Below are 20,059 nucleotides of genomic sequence, written 5' to 3' on the forward strand. Positions count from 1 at the left end.
GTTCCTCCCATTCTTCTGGTCATCAGTCGCCTAGAGCGGGCCTGGGCACAACCAGAGGCACAGGAGTGGGACTCCGGCGGCCCCACGTGCGCGGGCTGCAGGCGCTGCTCAGCAGCTAGCAGGGCCCCTCCGCACACCCTCCGCGCGCCGCAGCCCCCGCGCACGCCCTCTGGCGGCTGCTGCGCCCGGGGCGGCGCCGCGGGCGTCGGGAAGGAAGCGCGCGCGGCGCGCGGGGCGGGGCGTCTCCCGGATGGACGCAGCGTGCGGGCGCCGAGACGCGCGAGTGCAGCATGTCCGCCTTCTTGCTGGCTCTTCGGGGCGAAAACCGAGCCGAGGCGCCGCGGGCGCGCGTGCAGGAGCAGGACTTGCGGCAGTGGGGCCTGACAGGTCAGTGGCTCCGGGCGAGCTTCCGCCCAGGCGGGCCGCCTCGCGGGCACTCGCGTCCCCCGGGCCCGGGAGCCCGCGCCGGCGCCGGTCCGGCGGCGCCGCGGGTGCGGACGACGGGGCCTTGCCTCCCCGCCCCTGCGGTGGGGACGGGCGGTCGGAGCCCCGCCTGCGCGGCGCGCGGGGCCCGCGGACGCCGGAGGAGCGGGGCTCCGGCCCCGGGGAGGGGGGGGCTTGGGGAGGCCCCTGTCCCAAAGGTGAGACCGTCCTCCCTGAGGAAGCGGGGGTCGTCCTGGCGCCGCGAGGATGCGAGTTTAAAGTTTCTGTTGCGGTGGGTTTGGAGGCCTGGCCTGGTGGGGGGCGGGGGGTTGGTTGCTTTTGTAAACCTGTCAGACTCTCCTCCAAGCTTCAGTTTTCTTCGTTCACCGTGCGCGCGCAGTTCTGGGATAGTTCTCCACTGACCAGTTCTCCCCCAGTGCTAGAGTTTGAAATATGCAGCTAAGAAAAGTTCATCAGCTCATTACTGCGCGTAACTATTTTATGTATACTAGCCCTTCCCTAGAATCTTCGAAGCACGAAACTGTGCGTCTCCCTGAGGTCAGCAGGTAGGGAGGCGGACCGCATTGTTGCGTGGAGATCGTAGGACTGGAGACACCCAAATCCCATTTCTCTACTTCCCGGCCTGCACTTAACTTCCCGCCTAACCTCTCCCATCCTCATTTTCTTTCTTTATAAAATGGGAACAAGCAGCCGTGCCTTAACTGTATGACAGAACCCTGAATCAGTAATAAGCAATGGTATAGTTTTTAACTCACTACTTACTGAGTGTTTCTGAGAGCCACATACTATAAAGTGTTCGGTACAGAGGTGAGGATACCCATGTGGGCCCTGCTTTCCTAGGGTTTCTAGCCTGGGGACTGTGAGTGCTTTCAAAAGTATAAACAAGTATTTATTGAACTCATACTGTGTGCTAAATACCAAGGAAGTGTGAGGCTTTGTTGTGAATGAGACAAAAGGTGCGGTTCTGTGTCTAACTTGGAAGAGGGATGGATAAAGATGAATGGATGGGACACAGACATGGAAGAGAAAGACCTCTCCCATCTTGAGTCTCTGAGACTACGAGCATGATAGCTCTGTGTCTGCAAGGAGTGTGTATCCAACTTAAATATGGATTTATGGACTGATGCTTCTACGTTTGTGTAGTTTATATGTTTATAAAGCTAACGTTTTTATATGTTTGCCTATTTCCTTGCATGTGTTTTTGGGTATGGTACTTTGAGAACATGTGTGAGAGGAGGCTAGATCAAATGTTCACATTGACATTAGACTGTAGATTATATACCTGGAGAAATGCACACATGGATGGATGAGCGCTGTGTCAGTGAAGCTGAGACCATAGATGAGAGATTGCAAGTTTGCCTGGATGAATTAGAGTGAGTGAAATAAACAGACAAATGTGGGGGCTTGGTGGGAACGGATAAATGAGTAGTGGAGGGAAAGAAAATGAGTAGAAAGTGCATATATTCAGAGGAATAACCATTTAATAATATAACTTGAAATTTCTATTTGCCAGAATAAATTGACATTCTGAGAAACTGTTCTTTGTGAATTGGTTAAAAATGCTTACTAGTTTTTTTTTTTTTTTTCTTATTAACAGGTAGTAAATGTACTCCACAAGTGAAATATTTAGGGTAACCACTGCCGCATCTGGGGGATGCATGGGTCATGCCAGCATCTTCATGCAGGGGGCACCCATCCTCCTCTTCTGTCTCTCTCCATCCCCCACCCTCACAGCATCTCCCCACTGAGTGCCCACAGCAGACTCATTTATTAACTTGACTTTTATGTCAAATATCTTTTAGGTTTAATTTCAAAAAAAAAAAAACAGTTAAATTAAAAAAACCCAGCATTTAGGGTAATAGTCTATGCATAAAGAAAAAATAGTTACATACATAGTGCTACTGCTGGTAGTGCGTTTTTACCTATTCCTGCCAGCCCTCGGTCTGTGCATGGATACGTGTGTATGTCTAACTTCTTTTTTCCCTTCTTTTCCCGGGCTGGGCAGGGACTGAGGCAGAAGTGCAACAATGGGGATTCATGTACATACTTTTTGGAAACCATGGTTTTTTTCCTTATTATCATTTAGTTTTCTTCAGTATTATATTTAGTACTTCAGTGTGTGGGTGAGCCATAATTTAGCCAGCCCCTTCACTTAGGTATTTAGGGTTTTTTGCCTGTTTTACATAATATTAATAAATACTCTTGTAACCAAATACTTGTTATTGCTATGAATTTTAAAAATTGAGATATAATTGCCATGTCACATTATATGAGTTTTAGGTGTATGACATAACAATTCGATATTTGTATATATTGCATAATGATCACCACAGTAACTCTAGTTATAAAAAGCTGTGAATTTTTAATTCTTCAAAGGCAGCATTTCTGGGAGAAGAGTATATAGAATTTTTGCTCATTTTTCCACACTCTCTCCAATGCTGATATTTTCAAATTTGAGAATGTAAAAATGCTGTTTTATTGTTTAATTTAATGTCTGTTGTTTACTAATGTTGTTGGACACTTGGGTATTCGTCTTCCTTTTCTTCCTTTTCTGTTTAAGCTTGTTGCCCATTTAAAAAATGTTTTTTTATTGAGGTATAGTCAGTTTACAATGTTGTGTCAGTTTCTGGTGTACAGCACAATTCTTCAGTCATACATGAATATACATGCATTCATTTTCATGTTCTTTTTCACCATAAGCTACTACAAGATACTGAATATATTTCCCTGTGCTATACAGTATAAACTTGTTTTATAGTTTGTATATACCAATCAGTATCCTCAAATCTTGAACTCTCAGTTTATCCCTTCCCACCCTCCTCCCCTCTGACAACCACAAGTCTGTATTCTATGTCTGTGAGTCTGTTTCTGTTTTATGTATAAGTTCATTTGCCTTTTTTTTTTTTTTAGATCCACATACGAGTAATATCATACGGTATTTTTCTTTCTCTTTCTGGCTTACTTCACTTAGAATGACATTCTCCAGGGCCATCATGTGTCTGCAAATGGCATTGTTTTACTATTTTTCGTAGCTGAGTAGTATTCCATTGTATAAATACACCACAACTTCTTTATCCAGTCATTTGTTGATGGACATTCAGGTTGCTTCTATGTCTTGGCTATTATAAATAGTGCTGCTGTGAACATTGGGGTGCAGGTGTCTTTTTGAATTAAGGTTCCCTTTGGATATATGCCCAGGAGTGGCATTGCTGGGTCATATGGTAAGTCTATTTTTAGTCTTTTGAGGAATCTCCATACTGTTTTCCACAGTGGCTGCACCAAACTGCATTCCCACCAGCAGTGTAGGAGGGTTCCCTTTTCTCCACAGCCTCTCCAGCATTTATCATTGATGGACTTTTGAATGATGGCCATTCTGACTGGTGTGAGGTGATACCTCACTGTAGTTTTGATTTGCATTTCTCTGATAATTAGTGATATTGACCATTTTTTGATGTGCCTATTGGTCATTTGTTTGTCTTCATTGGAGAATTGCTTGTTTAGGTCTTTTGTCCATTTTTAGATTGGGTTGTTTGTTTTTTTTTTTAAGTCATATGAGCTGTTTATATATTCTGGAAATCAAGCCCTTGTCAGCCTCATCTTTCGCAAATATTTTCTCCCATTCCGTAGGTTGTCATTTTGTTTTTCTTATGGTTTCCTTTGCTGTGCAAGAGCTTAAGTTTAACTAGGTCCCATTTGTTAATTTTTGCTTTTATTTCTATTGCTTAGACTGCCCTAGGAGAACATTGCTGAGATGTATGTGAGATAATGTTTTGCCTGTGTTTTCTTCTGTTTAAGTCTTTAAGCCATTTTGAGTTTATTTTTGTGTGTGGTATGAGGGAGTATTTTAACTTCATTGATTTGCATGCAGCTGTCCAGTTTTCCCAACACCATTTGCTGAATAGACTGTCTTTATTCCATTGTATGTTCTTTCCTCCTCTGTCAAAGATTAATTGACCTAAAGTTTGTGGGTTCACTTCTGGAGGTGTTGGGGTACTTGGTTACAGCTGCTTGAGGGCAGAATCTAGACCCTCACTTGGCCTTTGCTGGTGTGGGTTGGACCACAGTTTTTTCCCCCTATGGTGTTTGGCTTAACCAGACTGGTTACTGTCTAAAAATATAAATTTTCTGTCTTGCTAGGCTGCCCCTTTCCTTTGGCTAGTGGGAGCAGGCTTTTATTTTTTTTGAAGTACAGTCAGTTACAGTGTGTCAATTTCTGGTGTACAGCACAGTGTCCCAGTCATGCATATACATACATATATTCATTTTCATATGCGGGCAGGCTTTTATTGGACCTTTTTTTTTCTTTCTTTCTATGCCAATTGACATTTCTGGGTGGCCAGTTTCCTCTAAGCCTGGGATATATGAGGCAAAAGGAAACCGGTTAACTCATCACCCTGTTGTTCGCTGGGTCTCTGGGCACTAACCAGCCTGCTTTCCTCACTCCACCTTTTCAGAGTCATTCTATGTTCTTCTTCTTCTTCTTCTTTTTTTTTTTTTTTTTGGTAATATTCAGGGTTTTTAGTTGTATTAGCAAGAAGACTGGGGAAAAGAACATCTCCATCTTCCTAGCAGCAGAAGTCTCCAGATTTCACATATTAATCTTTGATTTTCTGGGTTTTCTAACCTATAAGGTGGGGATAATACCTAGGGCACGGGATTGCTGTCACGTTAAATGGTATAACGTAGGTTCAGTGTTCTCTCCTCTCCCCAGTACTTAGTAAGTGCTTAGTAAAGATAACTTCTTAATATTTTTAATATTCTACAGTTGTATATTGTGTAGTTTCTTTTTAAAGGGCATGAGTTCAAACCAGAAAGTTTTGCATTTGTGAATAGTTCTTGTGTAAAGTGTGTTTGGGGTCTTCCCTCTTCCCAAGTTATAGCTGTTCTCTGAAATTGAACTTTTTTTCAAGTGAAAGAGAAAAGAGAGGCAGCAGAAGCTCCGTGTGGATTTCACACGCTTTCTGCGGTCCCTGTGCACTGGCAAACTCCTGCGCAGCATCATTTCAGTTCTTAACAGCACTGCATCTCTATGGAAGCATAACTGAATCTAGTCCTGTCTTGATTTTTTTTCCTTTAGCACTCGATGGCAGGTTTAAGTGGCTGCGATCAGGCAAGCAGACACAAGTCCAGTCCGCGTGCTGCTGTGTGCTGCTGTGGTGCCTCAGTTAATGCCTCGTTTCCTAGAATGGACACTGATGTGAGACTCAGGCAGTATAGAGGCCAAATCCCAGGTTGACGTTCTCGTCTGTCAAGGCGGTCCTGTTAACACCGACGGGCTGTGTTAGGGCTTTGAGTGTAGTGGTGACTAAGGCTGCTCAAAACATAGTTTGGAGGTCAGCAAATGTTTCCGTGTCTGTAACTTCTCAGCAAGGGATGTGGCCGGTAAGGCTGGGGGTGTGGGGACTCAGGCGGCCTTCTTCAGCGAAGTCTTGAACACAGCCTGTGTGTGCTGAAACGGCTGCCGTGTTTTTTATTTCTAGGGATCCGTCTCCGCCCTTATCAGCTGGAGGGAGTCAACTGGCTAGCCCAGCGTTTCCATTGTCAGAATGGCTGCATCCTGGGAGATGAGATGGGCCTGGGTAAGACCTGTCAGGTACGTTGCTGTGGAGTGAACACTGTTTGCTCCCACTGCAGTACCTCCTTACAGCTTGTGACTGTCTTTAGCTGCCAGCTACTGGCGTGTGTTTTTATACTAGGAGGTAAAATGCCTGCGCCTTTGTTAAGAGAGCGTGATCTTGGTCTTGACTTCTTTAGCCATGGGGACGGTTTTGAACTTTGCACTCCCTTTGTTTTATCTAGCCCTTGACGTAGAATTAAAATTAATGGATAGAGTTTTTCTCTCTGTAAAGCAAATACACCTGTTCCAGGGCTCAAACTGACTCTGCCCTCCCTAGTCATACTTTATCTAGTTAACTGGATTACTTTTAATATCAGTCTCCCTTCCTCAGTGGGCGGTGGGGCTACTTCCCTTTTCTCTGCCCTGCTAGAGAAGCACACAGAAAGTGCCCTGTGTTCTCTGAAATGCCTTGGCCATACAGTGGTAGGCTGCAGTCTAGAGACCTGGAGAATCAGACGTAACCTCCTTGAGCATCGATTAGTGAGTGGTGTGTTAAGGTCAACGCTTCCAGTAGGTTGATCACCAATAGCAGTCCGTGTTGACAGATGTTAGCAGTAGGCTTGGATTTCTGGCCAGTCCAGACACAGACGCTCCTGGGGTTAATTACACAAGGTTTCCTCATCTGTAAGATGCCAAAGGAAGCCAGTGCAGTCAGGATGCACAGAAGAGGCAATTGGAGCTGAAACACGAAGGTGTAAATATTTGGATACCAAGAGGGTTCACCAGTGAGCACACAGAATGAGTCAAGGTCTCATAGTCCTTTTAAGTCTAACCCACGTACATAGATGTTGCGCTGGAGCAGCTCTGCTCATAGTCTAGTCTGGCCATGTCTTGGAGACTCCTTGCTCTAAGCCAGGCATACCTCATCAGTCTTGGGATTATTCAGAATACAGTACGACCTCTGAGTGTGTCCCCTCAGGTACCTCATTTATGACCCTTGGGTTTCCCAGGCAGATGACCCTGGTCCTGGTACCTTCCTGCACTGAGAGCTGTGCAGTAGAGATACGTTTCCCATGTTTCTGGGAGGTAATAAAAGACTTGCACTCGGGAGCAGAGCCCTCTGCTTTGCCTGGGACACTGAAATCGCCCTGACTCCATCCAGAGCCAGCAAATCCCATGTGTCCTTTGCCTTTCCCAGAGTGTTCACATAGCCCAGCTTTAAGTGCCCTGACAGTATCACACCTCAGATTTCATCTTGCTAAAATTTTGTTTATAATTTTTGCATCCGTGTTCATGAAGGACATTGATCTGTAGTTTCCTTTGTATGGTTTTGGTCTTGGGGTAAGTCTGGCCTCGTAAATTGCGCTGAGAAGTAGCTCTTCCTTTTCAGTTTTCTGGAAGAGTTTGTGTAGTTATTGTTTCTTCCTTAGAAGGTTGGAAGAATCCACTAGTGAATCCAGATTTATTTTGTCAATATATCTCGTGGCAATAAAAGATAAATTTTCTCTAAACAGTATCCTCAAGCGAAAACTAAACAGAATGGTTTTAATTCAGTAAGTTCTTCTTGGGTGTTTGGGCACAATCTGGGCTGGGAAGCTATGGATAGTGAAAAAGAAAATTATTTCTGTTATCAAAGTAATGTGACCTCAGTTAAAACTCCTCACCACAGCACGCTGACCATAGTCACGGAGAGCAATGTGTGCTTTACATGGTTGAAATTATAGTGCACATGTAGTTTGTATATTATTAATCTGGCAGTCATTGTTATTTTCCATTTATTATGTTCTTTACCGTGATGATTTTCTGTTGGCTGCGTAACACCCGTCAAGGGAAGTGATCGTACTTTACTTAAATGCTCTCCAGAGGACGAGTGCAGACGTTCCCTCTCCGCGGTCCTGACACTAGCCTCGGTGTGGGCGTCTCCGGGCCCGTGCAGCTCTGTCAGGATTTTGGGGTTACATCCTTAGGGGCGGTTTTCTCAGAAGCAGCTCTGCAGGTGGGGCTGGGGGCCCTCAGACTTCTTGTTTCGTAAAAGAGTGCTGTGTTCTCTGTATGTCACGGCAACTTTTCAAAGAAGATGTTCTAGTCCAAAGTGTGTGCAGCTGTATCCCGAAGTAGTCTCTTAGGCGCTGAAAGATTTTCAGTGTAGACCCTGATGTAAGCTTATGAGACGTTATTTACTGTTTGTTTTCCTCACTGAATTTATGCTCCGGGAGAGCTGGGAGTTTTGTCTGTTCCGTTCACTACTATGTTCCAGAGCTCAGAATAGCTCCTGGTAAATAGAAGGTGCCCCATAAGTGCATGTGGAGGGAGGGGGGGCATGCTCCCTAGGAGATGCTGGCCAGCAGTGGGGCCCCGCGCGGCCGGCCCTCTGCACAGCAGGTCTCGGCACTCCCTGCCTTGTGTTTCCAGGGCATCCCTGATCTTGCACGTTCCTTGCATTGTTCCCATTGTTTCCTGTTGTCTTTCCTGATGTTTCCCTTTGTATTAGAGCTTCAGTCGCATAGATGCTGAGCACCATTGCTTATTGACTGTTGGTGAAACTGGGCACCACACGTTTCTTTGGCGATTGTATTAAGGCTGTGATTTCCCCCCCGGGAATGGATTACCCTCCTAATGGGTGGAGACTGTACACAAGGTTTTGTTAAAGCAAGTCCTCTATAACAGTTTGCATTTGTTTTTATCTTTTTGATGCAGTTGTAAGTGTTCTCTACGAGGTTGTGGGAACTTTACTGTGTTCCTCATGTGGGAATGTGATCAACACTGCCTCCTTTTTCTCTGTTTCAGACTATCGCTCTCTTCCTTTACTTGACAGGAAGACTCAATGATGAAGGACCATTTCTGATTCTTTGTCCCTTGTCTGTTTTGAGCAACTGGAAAGAAGAGATGGAGAGGTACAGAGTAGATGCAGCTGAAATTTTATTTTTTACATTGATTGTTTTTTTCTGGGGTGCTATCTGAACTATGATAAAACGACATACTGCCCTAAGCAGTGAGTTTGTTTCTTCCAGAAAAGTGTGACCCAAGGCCGTGCCGCCAGAGACTGAGGGCTGGGGCGGGGTGGCCTAGGGATGCTCTTGTCACTGTTTGGTACTTTGAAAAGTCAGTACTCATGTTTAGTAAATTTTGCTGAACTAAAGGAAAACCCAGCTTTTTCATAAAGACATAGTGACACTTCATAGAAAGTAACCAATATGGAATGAAAGTTTTCTTTTTAGGTTAACACAAGGCCCTTTTTGATGTTCACTCAGCCCTTTTCCATCTTCACACGAGAACTCGCCCTCGGGTTTACCCGTCAGTCTCGGCGAGCTCCCAGGGCCCAGGGCTTGCTCTGGCCGTAGGGTACCCTCAGGGCAGCCCTTCCGTGAGGTGTGATCCTCCAGACGTGCACCCGCTTCCCGCGGCTCGTTCTGTGTGTTCATCTGCCTCTCTTCGTGGATTCAGATTGGCTCCAGGGCTTTCCTGTGTAGCATACGCGGGTGACAAGGAGGAGCGGGCCCGGCTGCAGCAGGACCTGAAACAGGAGTCACGCTTCCACGTGCTGCTGACTACCTACGAGGTACTTGTGTGTTTCCCTGGAGTCAGAGCTCTTCACTTGGGACCTTAGAGGTCGTAGAATCCACTGGAATCATATTTAATTTTTTTTTGAGAGTTCGTATTTTTCTGGGAAGAAAGTCTGCTTTCATTAGATTCTCGGAGAGAAGCGTGCTCACATGAGTTAGCTCTCTCTCCCTCTCTTTCCTGGTGGAGCAAGGGGGCAGCTGCCCCCCGAATGGTGGGCAGCAATAGGCAGGCGGCAAGGGGAGGGCGGTGGGCTGAGGCGTCGTCTCTGTCACTGGAGGATGGCAGAGGAGGACACTTAGCTCAAGTCTCTGTTTAAGTCCTTGCTCGTTGCGCTAAGCTTGCCTGGGTCACTGGAAGCAAGACCGTCCACTCATTGCTGCCTGCCTGTGTCTGTCTGTCAGATGGTGCTGCTTAGGTTTATGCTCAGGGCTTGTTTACACAGTGAATGAATAAGACTTAACTAAATCCTGTAGTTTGGGAGAGTTAATAACAAACTAGCTTATTGACATCCGAGTTATGTCGGTGTCAGCCTTTATAAGGTGTCTTCTTTAATTTTTCAGATTTGCCTGAAAGACGCATCATTCCTGAAGTCGTGAGTATGCTGTTCAGGGCTCACGTCTAGCGTACCGTGAAAGCCGTGTCTTTCCTTCACGTTGCAGTGCTTTGCTTCTTCCCTGGTGCGTCGTCTGGGAGTCCTGTTCATCTGTGTGGGACGTGGCAGGAGTCTTACAGCCCGACCCCCTGCTCGTTAACTGCACGTCCTTGGGTTAGTTAGTTAACCTCCACAAACTTCAGCTTCTTCATCTGTAAGTTGGGGATAATTAAATCTCTCACCTTGAATGTCGGTTGTGAGGATGAAATGAGATCTGGTGTACACGGTGGGCCTTCACATCGCAGCTGCATAGACGCCTTTCAGGACTGCCGTGTGGAGGCTTTACTGCATCACAGGAGGTGAATCATTTCAGCCTTTTCCTGGGAATATCCTAAAGTAGCAGTCAGTGCTGTAAAATTAACTTTTTAGAAGGGGATTTTTAAGTATACTTCTTTCTAATTAATTAGCTTTCAGGCCTCATATCAGCTCACAAAATACAGGAAAGTTAGATTTAACTCTTAGTACCACCTGGTAGGAGGGGTGACATGTTGCAGTGTGTAGTCAAGACAAAAGTTACCTTACAAATGAAACGAGCGAGATTGTAGGTGAAAAGGAAGGTATGCTGACAGGGTTTCATTCTCCGTAGCGTGTGTAGTTATGATGCAGTTCCACCCAGTGTTTTGTTTTAAGTGTCACTTAAGTAAGCACAGTACCTTATTACTTTTCTTAAGAAAAAGAGATGCTTTCCTTCTCGCTTCTCTTTTGCGATCGATGCCCAGCTTAGTACGTGCTGAAGATCTCTCCCCCGGAAACGCACTGTTCGGGGAGTCAGCAGCAGCACCAGGAGAGTGAACCACAGAGCAGCCCTGAGAGCACACAGACTCTGGTAGAGGAATGAGAAGCTCCTGGACAGCCAGACTGCCGGGCAGTGCCTGGGCGTCTCACAAGACGAGGAGATGGGGACATAAATGTTATTGGGGACTTTACATACGTCATCCTGTTTAATCTTGGTGAAAACCCTAGTAGGTGGGGATTCTCAGCCACGTTCTAAATGAGGAAGGTAAGAGATTAGGTGACCCATCCTGGGGTACATTGGTAGTAAACGGCCAAGCAGACATCCAAACCCACCATGCAGTGCTGTGGATCTGCTTTTTAAGAAAGCGTGTCAAAGTGTCTAGGTGCACTGGAGTTTCACGTTATTCAGCAGAAATACACTCTTTCTGTGTTAGGTCATCTGTCTTGAATCCACTCCAGGTGAATTTAAGAACCTGAGTAATAAAGGGCCATTTATAATGTTCACTCAGTATAGGCTGCAAGAACACGGATGCTTGCTTTTGATGTATTTGGCAAGGTTATATTGTGTGTTACTGTACCGCACACTCTGAGAACAGCCAGAAAGTGGAATGTAATCTCTGCCCTAATGAGGTTTATTGTGGAGACTTGAGGCTGTGCATGTATGAAAGATAGGAAATTTTTTTTTGACAATAGACACGAAATCTTTAGCTCAAGAGGATTAGAAGTTACTTTGTCCCACTGTCCACCCACTGCTGGAACTCCCTCCACCTCGTCCTCTCGGGGAGTGTCCCTGAGGGTGTCCTTTGATGAGTGATTTGCCCTCCTTCCTTTCGGTGAGCCCAGGTCCCCTCCCCGCAGCCATTCCATTGAACAGGCTTTGTACTGGATGCTTGCTGTGCGCCAAAACCTGAGTATCTAGTTCTTCACAGAGGAGCAGGACCAACTCTGTTCTGTATGGTAATTCAGGCAGGAGCCAAGCACTGCGCGGTGGCCACTTCCACACCTCATTTCATGGCGTGTGTCCAGCTTCGGCTGCGCTCTTCCCCTCCGTGGTCCTTCGGTGCGGCCCCTGCTGTTCAGCGGGGGTGGCCCCGCTTCCTGCTCTCCCTCCCTCTGCCTGCGCCACCCTCGGTGGGAGAGTGAGTGGTGCTAGGCATCTGCTTCTGCGCCTGTTTTCTGGGTTTTCTGTGTGACCTTAGAGGAAGAGGCTTCCCTCCTTCTAAGGCCAAGCTTTGCTCAAGACCTTACTCTTAGTATTTGAAGGATTTTTATTTCTATACCTACTACTCTCCCAATATTCTGCTTTACTTGTATATACATTTAGTTTTTTAAGTATAAAAATAATGTAATGGGACTGTAAACAGAGTGTTTACAAATGAAATATCAACTTAAAAATCTTAAACTTTCACTTTATTATCTTCTGCATGATTTTCACACTTTTGAAAAAGATACAATATTTATATATTTTTAGTTATATAGGCTTTTTATCACAGTGTAATCATTTATCATTTAAAATGCTATATTTCATCATGCATTTTGGACCTGGTAGTATTTTAAGCTTTTTGTTTTTTTAAATAATGCAGCTTGGAACATACTCATACATGCATGTATTTCCAAATTTTGAATGTTTTCATGGGAAAAAACAGTTTCCCAGGAGTATTTGCAAAGAGTATCCTTTTACGACTGCAACCTATTGGGAAGTTGTGGTCACAACTATTACGCCACAGAAGTGCTCTGTCCCACCACTGTGACTTCCAGGTGAACAGAGCCAGTGAGCAAGCTTCCTGTCTGTAACGTTTGACCCTGTGCACCGCTTCCCCATTTTAAAACCATCCTTTTTAGCTACTATGATATCACCGTCTGTTGGCTTTTCTCCTGGGTCGGAATCTCAGCTCTGCCTCATGCTAGCTATATGCCCCTGACCAGGTTACCTACCTTCTGAGCGTTAGTCTCCCTGTTGGTAAAATGGGCTCAATGATGTCTGCTTACCTTAGTCTTTGGATTAAGTAACATACCTAAAGCCCCAAGCTGAGTGTTTGGCACATAGTAAGTGACTGTAAATGTTTCCTTTTGCTCTTTGTCTCCGGCTCCTTCCTTTCTGCCTTCAATGGTCTTTCCAATCTTGGAAAATAAATTCCCTTAATTTTATTGCCATATCCAGAAACTGTATGTACATGGTAGTCTCAGATGAGAAGGCAGTGTGGGTGTGTTTCTAACAGAGGGGGCCTGATACCCGCCTTCCCAGCAAGCGCCGTGGTGTCGTGGTAGGACTCCTGGCGGTGAGGTACGTGTCTGAGTCACACGAGACTGAAGGCTTGGCTCTCCCCCCGCAGCTTCGCGTGGAGCCTGCTCGTCGTGGACGAAGCTCACCGGCTGAAGAACCAGAGCTCCCTGCTGCATCGGACGCTCTCGGAGGTGAGCTCGCAGGGCAGCCTTCGTTCTCATGTAACCCCCTTTCAGAGACATTAGCTTAGGTCTATACAGAGCCAATTAAGTTGAAACTTTTTTTTTCCAGTCAGATTTCTGCAGTTAAATGAACATTTTGTGGTGACAGAAGGAGTGCTTATTATGGCCTAACTGCTTCCTCTTGTCGTTTACAGGGGTGATATTTACTAAAATCTGGTTACCAAGTGACTGAGGTTCTACCCCAGTAAAACACATTGTATTTTTGGAAACGTTTCAGCTCTCTTCTGGTCTTCTTCAAAGAGGCAGTTTCTTTAAAAATAGTCTTACTGTAGTTCTTCTGCCTGCAGTGAGGACCGCATCTGACATGTTGTACCCCTTCTCCGTTTACCTGTTTAAAACCTTGGACGGTTCACCACGAGGAGCCTGATCTCCTGCCGTAGAACGTTTCCTCCAGCCTCTCCTGTCTCTGTCGTTCTTCTGAGTGTCACACCCTTGACCTTACTCCACTCTCTTGCTCTCTGGCGCAGCAGGCGAGCCGTGTCGTTGGAGCCCTAGATCTGCCCTCTTTTCTGAGGAGCTAGTGGAGTAGCTTGTGCGGACGGAGGGCCCTTCTCCGTATCGACCTAGTAAAGAGGCTTGTTCATTCGTGAGACCACATGTGTGAATGTGTGTGACCATCATTGAAGTTTGGTTCCTATCCTGTAATAAATCAGCTAATAAATTTAGAGGGAATTCAGAGGAGAGTCTTAGGTCTGAATTGTGTATTTACTGGTTAAAAGTCCAGTTTTTAGTGCTTTTATGCAGATATGGCCACTGTCTGTTATTGGCCCAGTCTTAAGGATTGCTGTCCCCTAGTGGGCCCCCTCTGCTCTGTGGTGTCCTTTGCCTTCTTTTTAGGGACTCTGCATAGCATCTCTTTCCCAAGAGGTTGTCACATCCTGGCACCTAACCTTATGAGAGCCTGCTTCATAAACTGCCGTGCCAGCTTCCTGACCTGCGACGGGGAAGAGGAGCACGTGCAGCAAAAGGCCCCGGGCTTGGAGTGGGGAGGCTAGCTCTGCCCCTGGCTCCAGGGCCTTTTCTTCTTACTCGTAAGGAAACTAAGGCTCGGAGGGACTCAGTGAGAGAACTGCTCTGCGTCATCCGAGGGTTCCTTTTTAGGTGAGGCTGGAATTGCAGGCAGCTGGCTGGTCGGAAAGAAACAGTCATATTTACTGATTGGGCCGAGGGAGGGGAGAAAGGTGCTGCCTTTTTTCCCCGCTTCCTAAAACTGTTTTCAGCTTGTTTGTTGAAGTTGGAAGCAGCCTAAATGTGAACACCGGGAAGTGGTCACACAATTTATGCTCTGTCCATACAGTGCGTTTACGGAGTACGGCTGCTGCGAAGAATTGTGTAGAAGGGTGTTTAGTAACATGGAAAATATTTGTAAAATATTTTATGCAAAGTGTTTACAGAATATTACACACACAAACAGAGATTATCTCTGGAGTTTTTTCCCTGATAAGTTTTAATGCAAAATGGACACGGCTTTGAGTAAAAATGTGAATAACTCAGGTGGTAGGGTAAGCTGATTTTAGTACCTGACAACCTTGATTGTCTTCGTTGACCTCATATTCTTTGGGTCACTTTAGCCCTTTGCTTGGTGAGCACATATTGTAAAAATGTGATTTGATTACTAGAAACATTTATTTGTGACCAGTTCCCGTGCTTGAAATGCTTGAAAACTTTGCCCTACAGGCATAGCAGGCATGAATGGGTGGGCGTTGATTAGACAGTCTAAAAAGAAACAAAACAGAAAAGGGAGAATGCCAAAAAGAAAAAAAAAGACTTTCAAATCAGTTTTAACTGATTACATCATTTCACCCATTACCTTTTCTTCCTTCAAAAGCAGTATCTTTTTATGACCCCCCTCCCAAATCAAAACGTAGACACACAAGAAGAGTAAAAGGCAACAGTGACCCTGTTGCGCTGCATGTTAACATTTAGTGTACGCGCTGCCACGTCCTTTGCGGCCCATGAGTGCGCCCACACAGAAGCACGCGTGTGTATTTTTTTTTTAAATCAAGATGTATTACTTTAAATATAAAAGTGCAGTGATTATGTATGTGTATATATGTATTTACATACACACAATGTATTTCGATGTTTGATATATATTCATAGGCTGTGGCTTTCTCTTTGTGTTGTATTTGTGTGTGTGTGTGTGCGCGCGCGCGTGCTGCGCTATTTAACTCAAGTAGTGTGTGCTCTTGTTGATGTCAGTTCAGAGGCTGTCCTTTGACTAGTATCTGTTACTGTTTTTCCTAACCTTTTACTTCATTAGTCTCTTATTCTTGGTGTTCTCATCTTTTGCTCAAAGTTTAGAGCTTCTTTCCACTTTGGGTTGTTTATGGTCCAGAAAAGTCCAGAAGTCTTCACGTCTTGCACTGGCTGCACCTGTGAGGGTTCACAGACGGGCGCTCTTGTAGGAGAGCGCTGCCTCCGCCTTGCGTGCTGGGCGCCCTGCCTAGTGATAGCGCGGCGCGCATCCCCACGCGGGCTGCAGCCCGGCAGCCGGCCTCAATGTTCACGCGGTGCTTTAGAGCCACAAGTGAGTTTACCTGCATCTTTGTAACGGCGTCGTCTTCAGAGAATCCTCAGCCCCTCTCAGGGCTGGAGCCAGGGCGGAGCCCTTGCCTGCGCCCGTGCCCCTGGGTGTCGGCCCCTCTGGTCCTCTCGTTAAACCGCACGTCTCTGGGCACGAGTAATGGTTGTGCTGGGGACTCGGCCTTGCCCCCCAGGGTTACGGGTTTTCACCTCGGGTGTTCATGCGTTTGAGTTCTCAGCCGTCTTCAGCCTGCTGCTGACCGGAACTCCCATCCAGAACAGCCTCCAGGAACTCTACTCTCTCCTCGGTTTTGCGGAGCCGGAGCTCTTTCCCAGGGAGCAGGTGGAAGATTTCGTTCAGCGGTACCAGGACATAGAGAAGGAATCGGAGTCAGGCAAGTTCCCTTCTCGCAAACCACGCCCGAGGGGCCTGGGCCCAGAAGGTGCCCTTGTGCATAACGGTTATGGAGAGAAAAGAAAGGGAACTGATAATCAGAGGGCACCTTCCGGGAGGGGAGGCGCCGCACACAGACGAGGCGACGTCAGCGCCCTCATGCTGTTCCGTGTCTGCTCTTGGTGACTCTCTTGCTTGTTTGCTACGTGAGTCTGTGGTAGTGCTCACCGGGCCATTTTTGGAAGAAATGGTGACTGCTGATTTGCAGGCTTTTTTTTTTTTTTCCTTCCAACATGTAATTTCTATAAGGACTTTGTAAACTTTCTGTGCTGCTTCCCGAGGCAGAAATATATGTGGGTGCTGTAGCCTGAATCTACTGTCCAGCATTCCACAGCACTGGTGTTTCTTTGCACACTGCACAAAACCCAAAGTCTGGACGGTTGGGTGGTGGAAGTGAAGGGGGGAGGCCTACGTCGTTCACACAGGCCATCTGTAGTCTTCTTCCTCTCACACCTGTGCCCCTCTGCCTCCTGGAATTATCTGTCTATTTCTGTGATATTATGCCGGGATGGTGATGCAGAACAAATGGCAGGCATGCCAGTGTGTGGTCTGTATGTGCGAGGTGAGTGTGATTTGGAAGGGCTTTTCACAGCAGAAACACCTCCACCGCAGGCTGAGGATTACCTGGGGAACTGCTCTGATTGCTCCCATGTTCAGGGTTGCCAGATAAATATATGTCACCCAGTCACATATTACACAGGATGTACTGATATTTAAAACATTGTTTGTTGTTTATCAAATTCAGATTTAACTGGGCACTTGTATTTTTATTTGCTGTATCTGGCAACCCTACATGCAGTGTAATTCCAGTGTAGGCTAGGTTTTGAAGTTCACAACACCCGGGGAAGGAGCAAAGGGATTGTAAGTTTGAATGCTGGCAACATTAGCATCCAGCTGTGTGTCTTTGGATAAGGGGCTTAATTTTTCTGAGCCTCACTCAGCCTTAGAAATGGGGACAATATTATCTACTTGCCTTACATTTCTAAGCTTTTACGCTGATCAAATGCAGAAGTATCACGGAAACAAAATAGCTCAGTGCAAATGAGATTACTGGTAAGAATCAGAAGAGCTGGAAGGGAAAACCCAATAAAGGAAGAAATACTATGAAAAATTACCATCCTGGCCTACAACACAGAATTGGCATGAAAACGGGAAACAAAAATAAAGTGCTGTGTGTTCTCTAGTAGTGCAAAGCCTCGGTCTTGCTTCTGTCCCACGCTACGTGTGTTTTTTTTCCCTCGTGCAGCAAGTGAACTATACACACTCTTGCAGCCGTTTCTGCTGAGGCGAGTGAAAGCGGAGGTGGCTGCAGAGCTTCCCAGGAAGACGGAAGTGGTGCTGTACCACGGCATGTCGGCGCTGCAGAGGAGGTGCTACAGGGCCATTCTGATGAAGGACCTAGGTGATCAGAGGGCACCTGTCCGTTTAGAAACTAAATGAAGATATGATTTTCATGCAAGGCAGTGTTTTATACTCAGGCTTGCTTTATGTAGCGAGAATATGGGATGGAACTTTGTGTTCTGAATAATACTCAGGGCCGCTGCTGTGAAACTGGCAGTGTCTTGAATGTAACTCAGACTTTCTCGGTTGTTGCGTTTGTGAAATCCGCCCCCCCCCCCCACCTTTTCCTTACTGCCTGTAGTTAAGCGGACACTTCTAGGTATCCCAGTCATGACTTGCGTTTTCCCACCATGTCATGTATGTAACACATTGCAGAACATTTTTGTTGAATCAAATTTACTGGGAGGAATTGGGACTGGGAAGGGGGAGAGAGTGGAAAGACCTTTCAGTTTTGTGTTTTTTTGTTCCTTGGCTCTGCAGTAGCTGTCAAAGAAGGAAACAGGATTCTGCAGAAGGCTAACAGAGTACTGCTGAGTTCTGTTTATAGTTAGGTGGATTTTAAAAACCAGATGATGGTTAAGAAATCTGCATATTGATGTGCTGTTAATTCTTAATGCAATTCAGTGAAATTTGGGAGGTTAATACAGGTTTGAAAGATGTATTATTGAAATGAGTAAAGTTATTTATGGAAACTTGAGGGTTTTTTGTTGCTCAGTAGTACCTCTCTGTGTCTCTTTAAAAAATTTCAGACGCGTTTGAAAATGAGACGGCAAAGAAAGTTAAACTTCAGAACGTCTTGTCCCAGCTTCGAAAGTGCGTGGGTCACCCGTACCTGTTTGATGGTAAGGCGGTGCCCATTTTTCTGACATTACTTTTTCACATTTCTGTGGCCAGCCTCGTAGCAAAGTTCTTCCAAAGCTTTGCCTGTGTTTACGGTCTGCTTTTCCCTATTTTCTTGTGTTAACTTTTTTATGTCAGTGTTACCTATATATTGCTCATATCTTCAGTTGTCCCTTTTCCGTCCTTCAGGATTTTGTTTTTTTCTTTTTAAATTCGAGATCCTGTCATAGATGCTGGGTTGTATCTCTTAATTTTCCTAAAACCTAGCATTTTTTTGTGTGTGTCTTCAAAAGTAGCACCCTTTACCATCTGTCTTTTATTCATTTTGCTGTGATGCAACCAAAAAGGCCTTGTAGATACTCCCCTGGGTCTCAGGTAACAGGCTTCCAAGAGCAAAATACCACTTTCTCTGTACAGTGGAAGCCGGCATTTGGATGGGCTGGATCCGGTGGACAGGCCGAGACACTGACTTCTTTCTCATTTCAGAGAGTTTTCACTCTAGGGATCAGCTGGTTCCTTTTGATGATCTGTGAGGCCGGCTGGGTGCTGCTGTTCTGCGGGTGGAGGTGGACGGCCAGTGAGACGGCTTCAGGGGCACTTCTTGGGGTGGGTGGTTGAAGCCGCCTGGTGGACACACTCCCGGACGGAACTAGGGTAGCTTTTTTGTTTGTTTGTTTGGCCATTTTTTGGTCTTTCATGAGATTGACAGTTTTGAAGACTTAAGGATGGTTATTTTATGGCATGTTTTATAATCTGGATTTAGCATTCCTTTATGATCGGATGTCCTTTTCTCAGCCTTTTATCCCGCCCTTCCTGCTTCACGAGCGGACTCTCAGACGCTCGACCAGTGGTTCACATTTTAATTAACCTCTCAAAACCTTTGATCCAGCTGATCACTTTTTTCTTTCATATATAATTTTAGTTTACTTTTAATTGTTTTTACATACTACCATTCATTGTAGCAAAATAAGAAAATGTAGATCAGCAGAAATAAACCTGAAAGCCTCATAATTCTACCTTGACTATAACCCTGGATATGTAACCTTGTGGATCAGTTTTAAGTCTCATTTATCATATATTACCTATGGTGTTTGAAACATGCTTTTTTTTTTTTTCTTTAATACTCAGCTACACAACTTGACTGACTTTCCGCATCAAGAATTGTATTTTTATGGCTAACATTCCATTGGATGGATGTGTCATAAGAATTTAACAGCCCCTCCCATCTCTTGACGTTTGTGTTGTCTCCACTGCTGTGTAATGACAACCAGCAATTATACCTACTTGTATGTATAATTAACAATCACACATATTTCTATGTGTAGGTAAAAAAGTGTTTACTTTCACTTGGACAGATTCTTAGAAATGCAATGCTGTATCAAAGGGAAAATTCCATTTGAGACTTTCGGTGTCTAGCCCCAGGCCACCCCGCAGGGTAGGATGGAGCCTGTTAGCCCACATGCCTGCCAGTAATGGGTAT

At 45.6% G+C, this 20,059-nt stretch overlaps 1 protein-coding gene across 2 annotated transcripts in view; it reads left to right on the forward strand.

Annotated features, from left to right (window-relative positions):
- The first annotated feature begins 238 nt into the window (after positions 1–238).
- Positions 239–20,059, forward strand: part of CHD1L (chromodomain helicase DNA binding protein 1 like) — a 46,187-nt gene continuing 26,366 nt past the window's right edge. The window contains exons 1-9 of one of the 2 annotated variants that reach the window (XM_031436574.2): positions 239–387; positions 5,925–6,037; positions 8,789–8,895; positions 9,446–9,560; positions 10,126–10,157; positions 13,286–13,367; positions 16,177–16,339; positions 17,645–17,800; positions 18,489–18,581. In XM_031436574.2, coding sequence (XP_031292434.1) covers positions 291–387; positions 5,925–6,037; positions 8,789–8,895; positions 9,446–9,560; positions 10,126–10,157; positions 13,286–13,367; positions 16,177–16,339; positions 17,645–17,800; positions 18,489–18,581 — 958 coding nt within the window. In that variant the 5' untranslated portion in view covers positions 239–290. Of the gene's footprint in view, positions 388–5,924; positions 6,038–8,788; positions 8,896–9,445; positions 9,561–10,125; positions 10,158–13,285; positions 13,368–16,176; positions 16,340–17,644; positions 17,801–18,488; positions 18,582–20,059 lie in introns of those variants that run through there. The other variant, XM_031436579.2, reaches the window with a different exon arrangement.

Source organism: Camelus dromedarius, chromosome 23, assembly GCF_036321535.1.
Source record: "Camelus dromedarius isolate mCamDro1 chromosome 23, mCamDro1.pat, whole genome shotgun sequence".
Lineage (NCBI taxonomy): Eukaryota > Metazoa > Chordata > Mammalia > Artiodactyla > Camelidae > Camelus > Camelus dromedarius.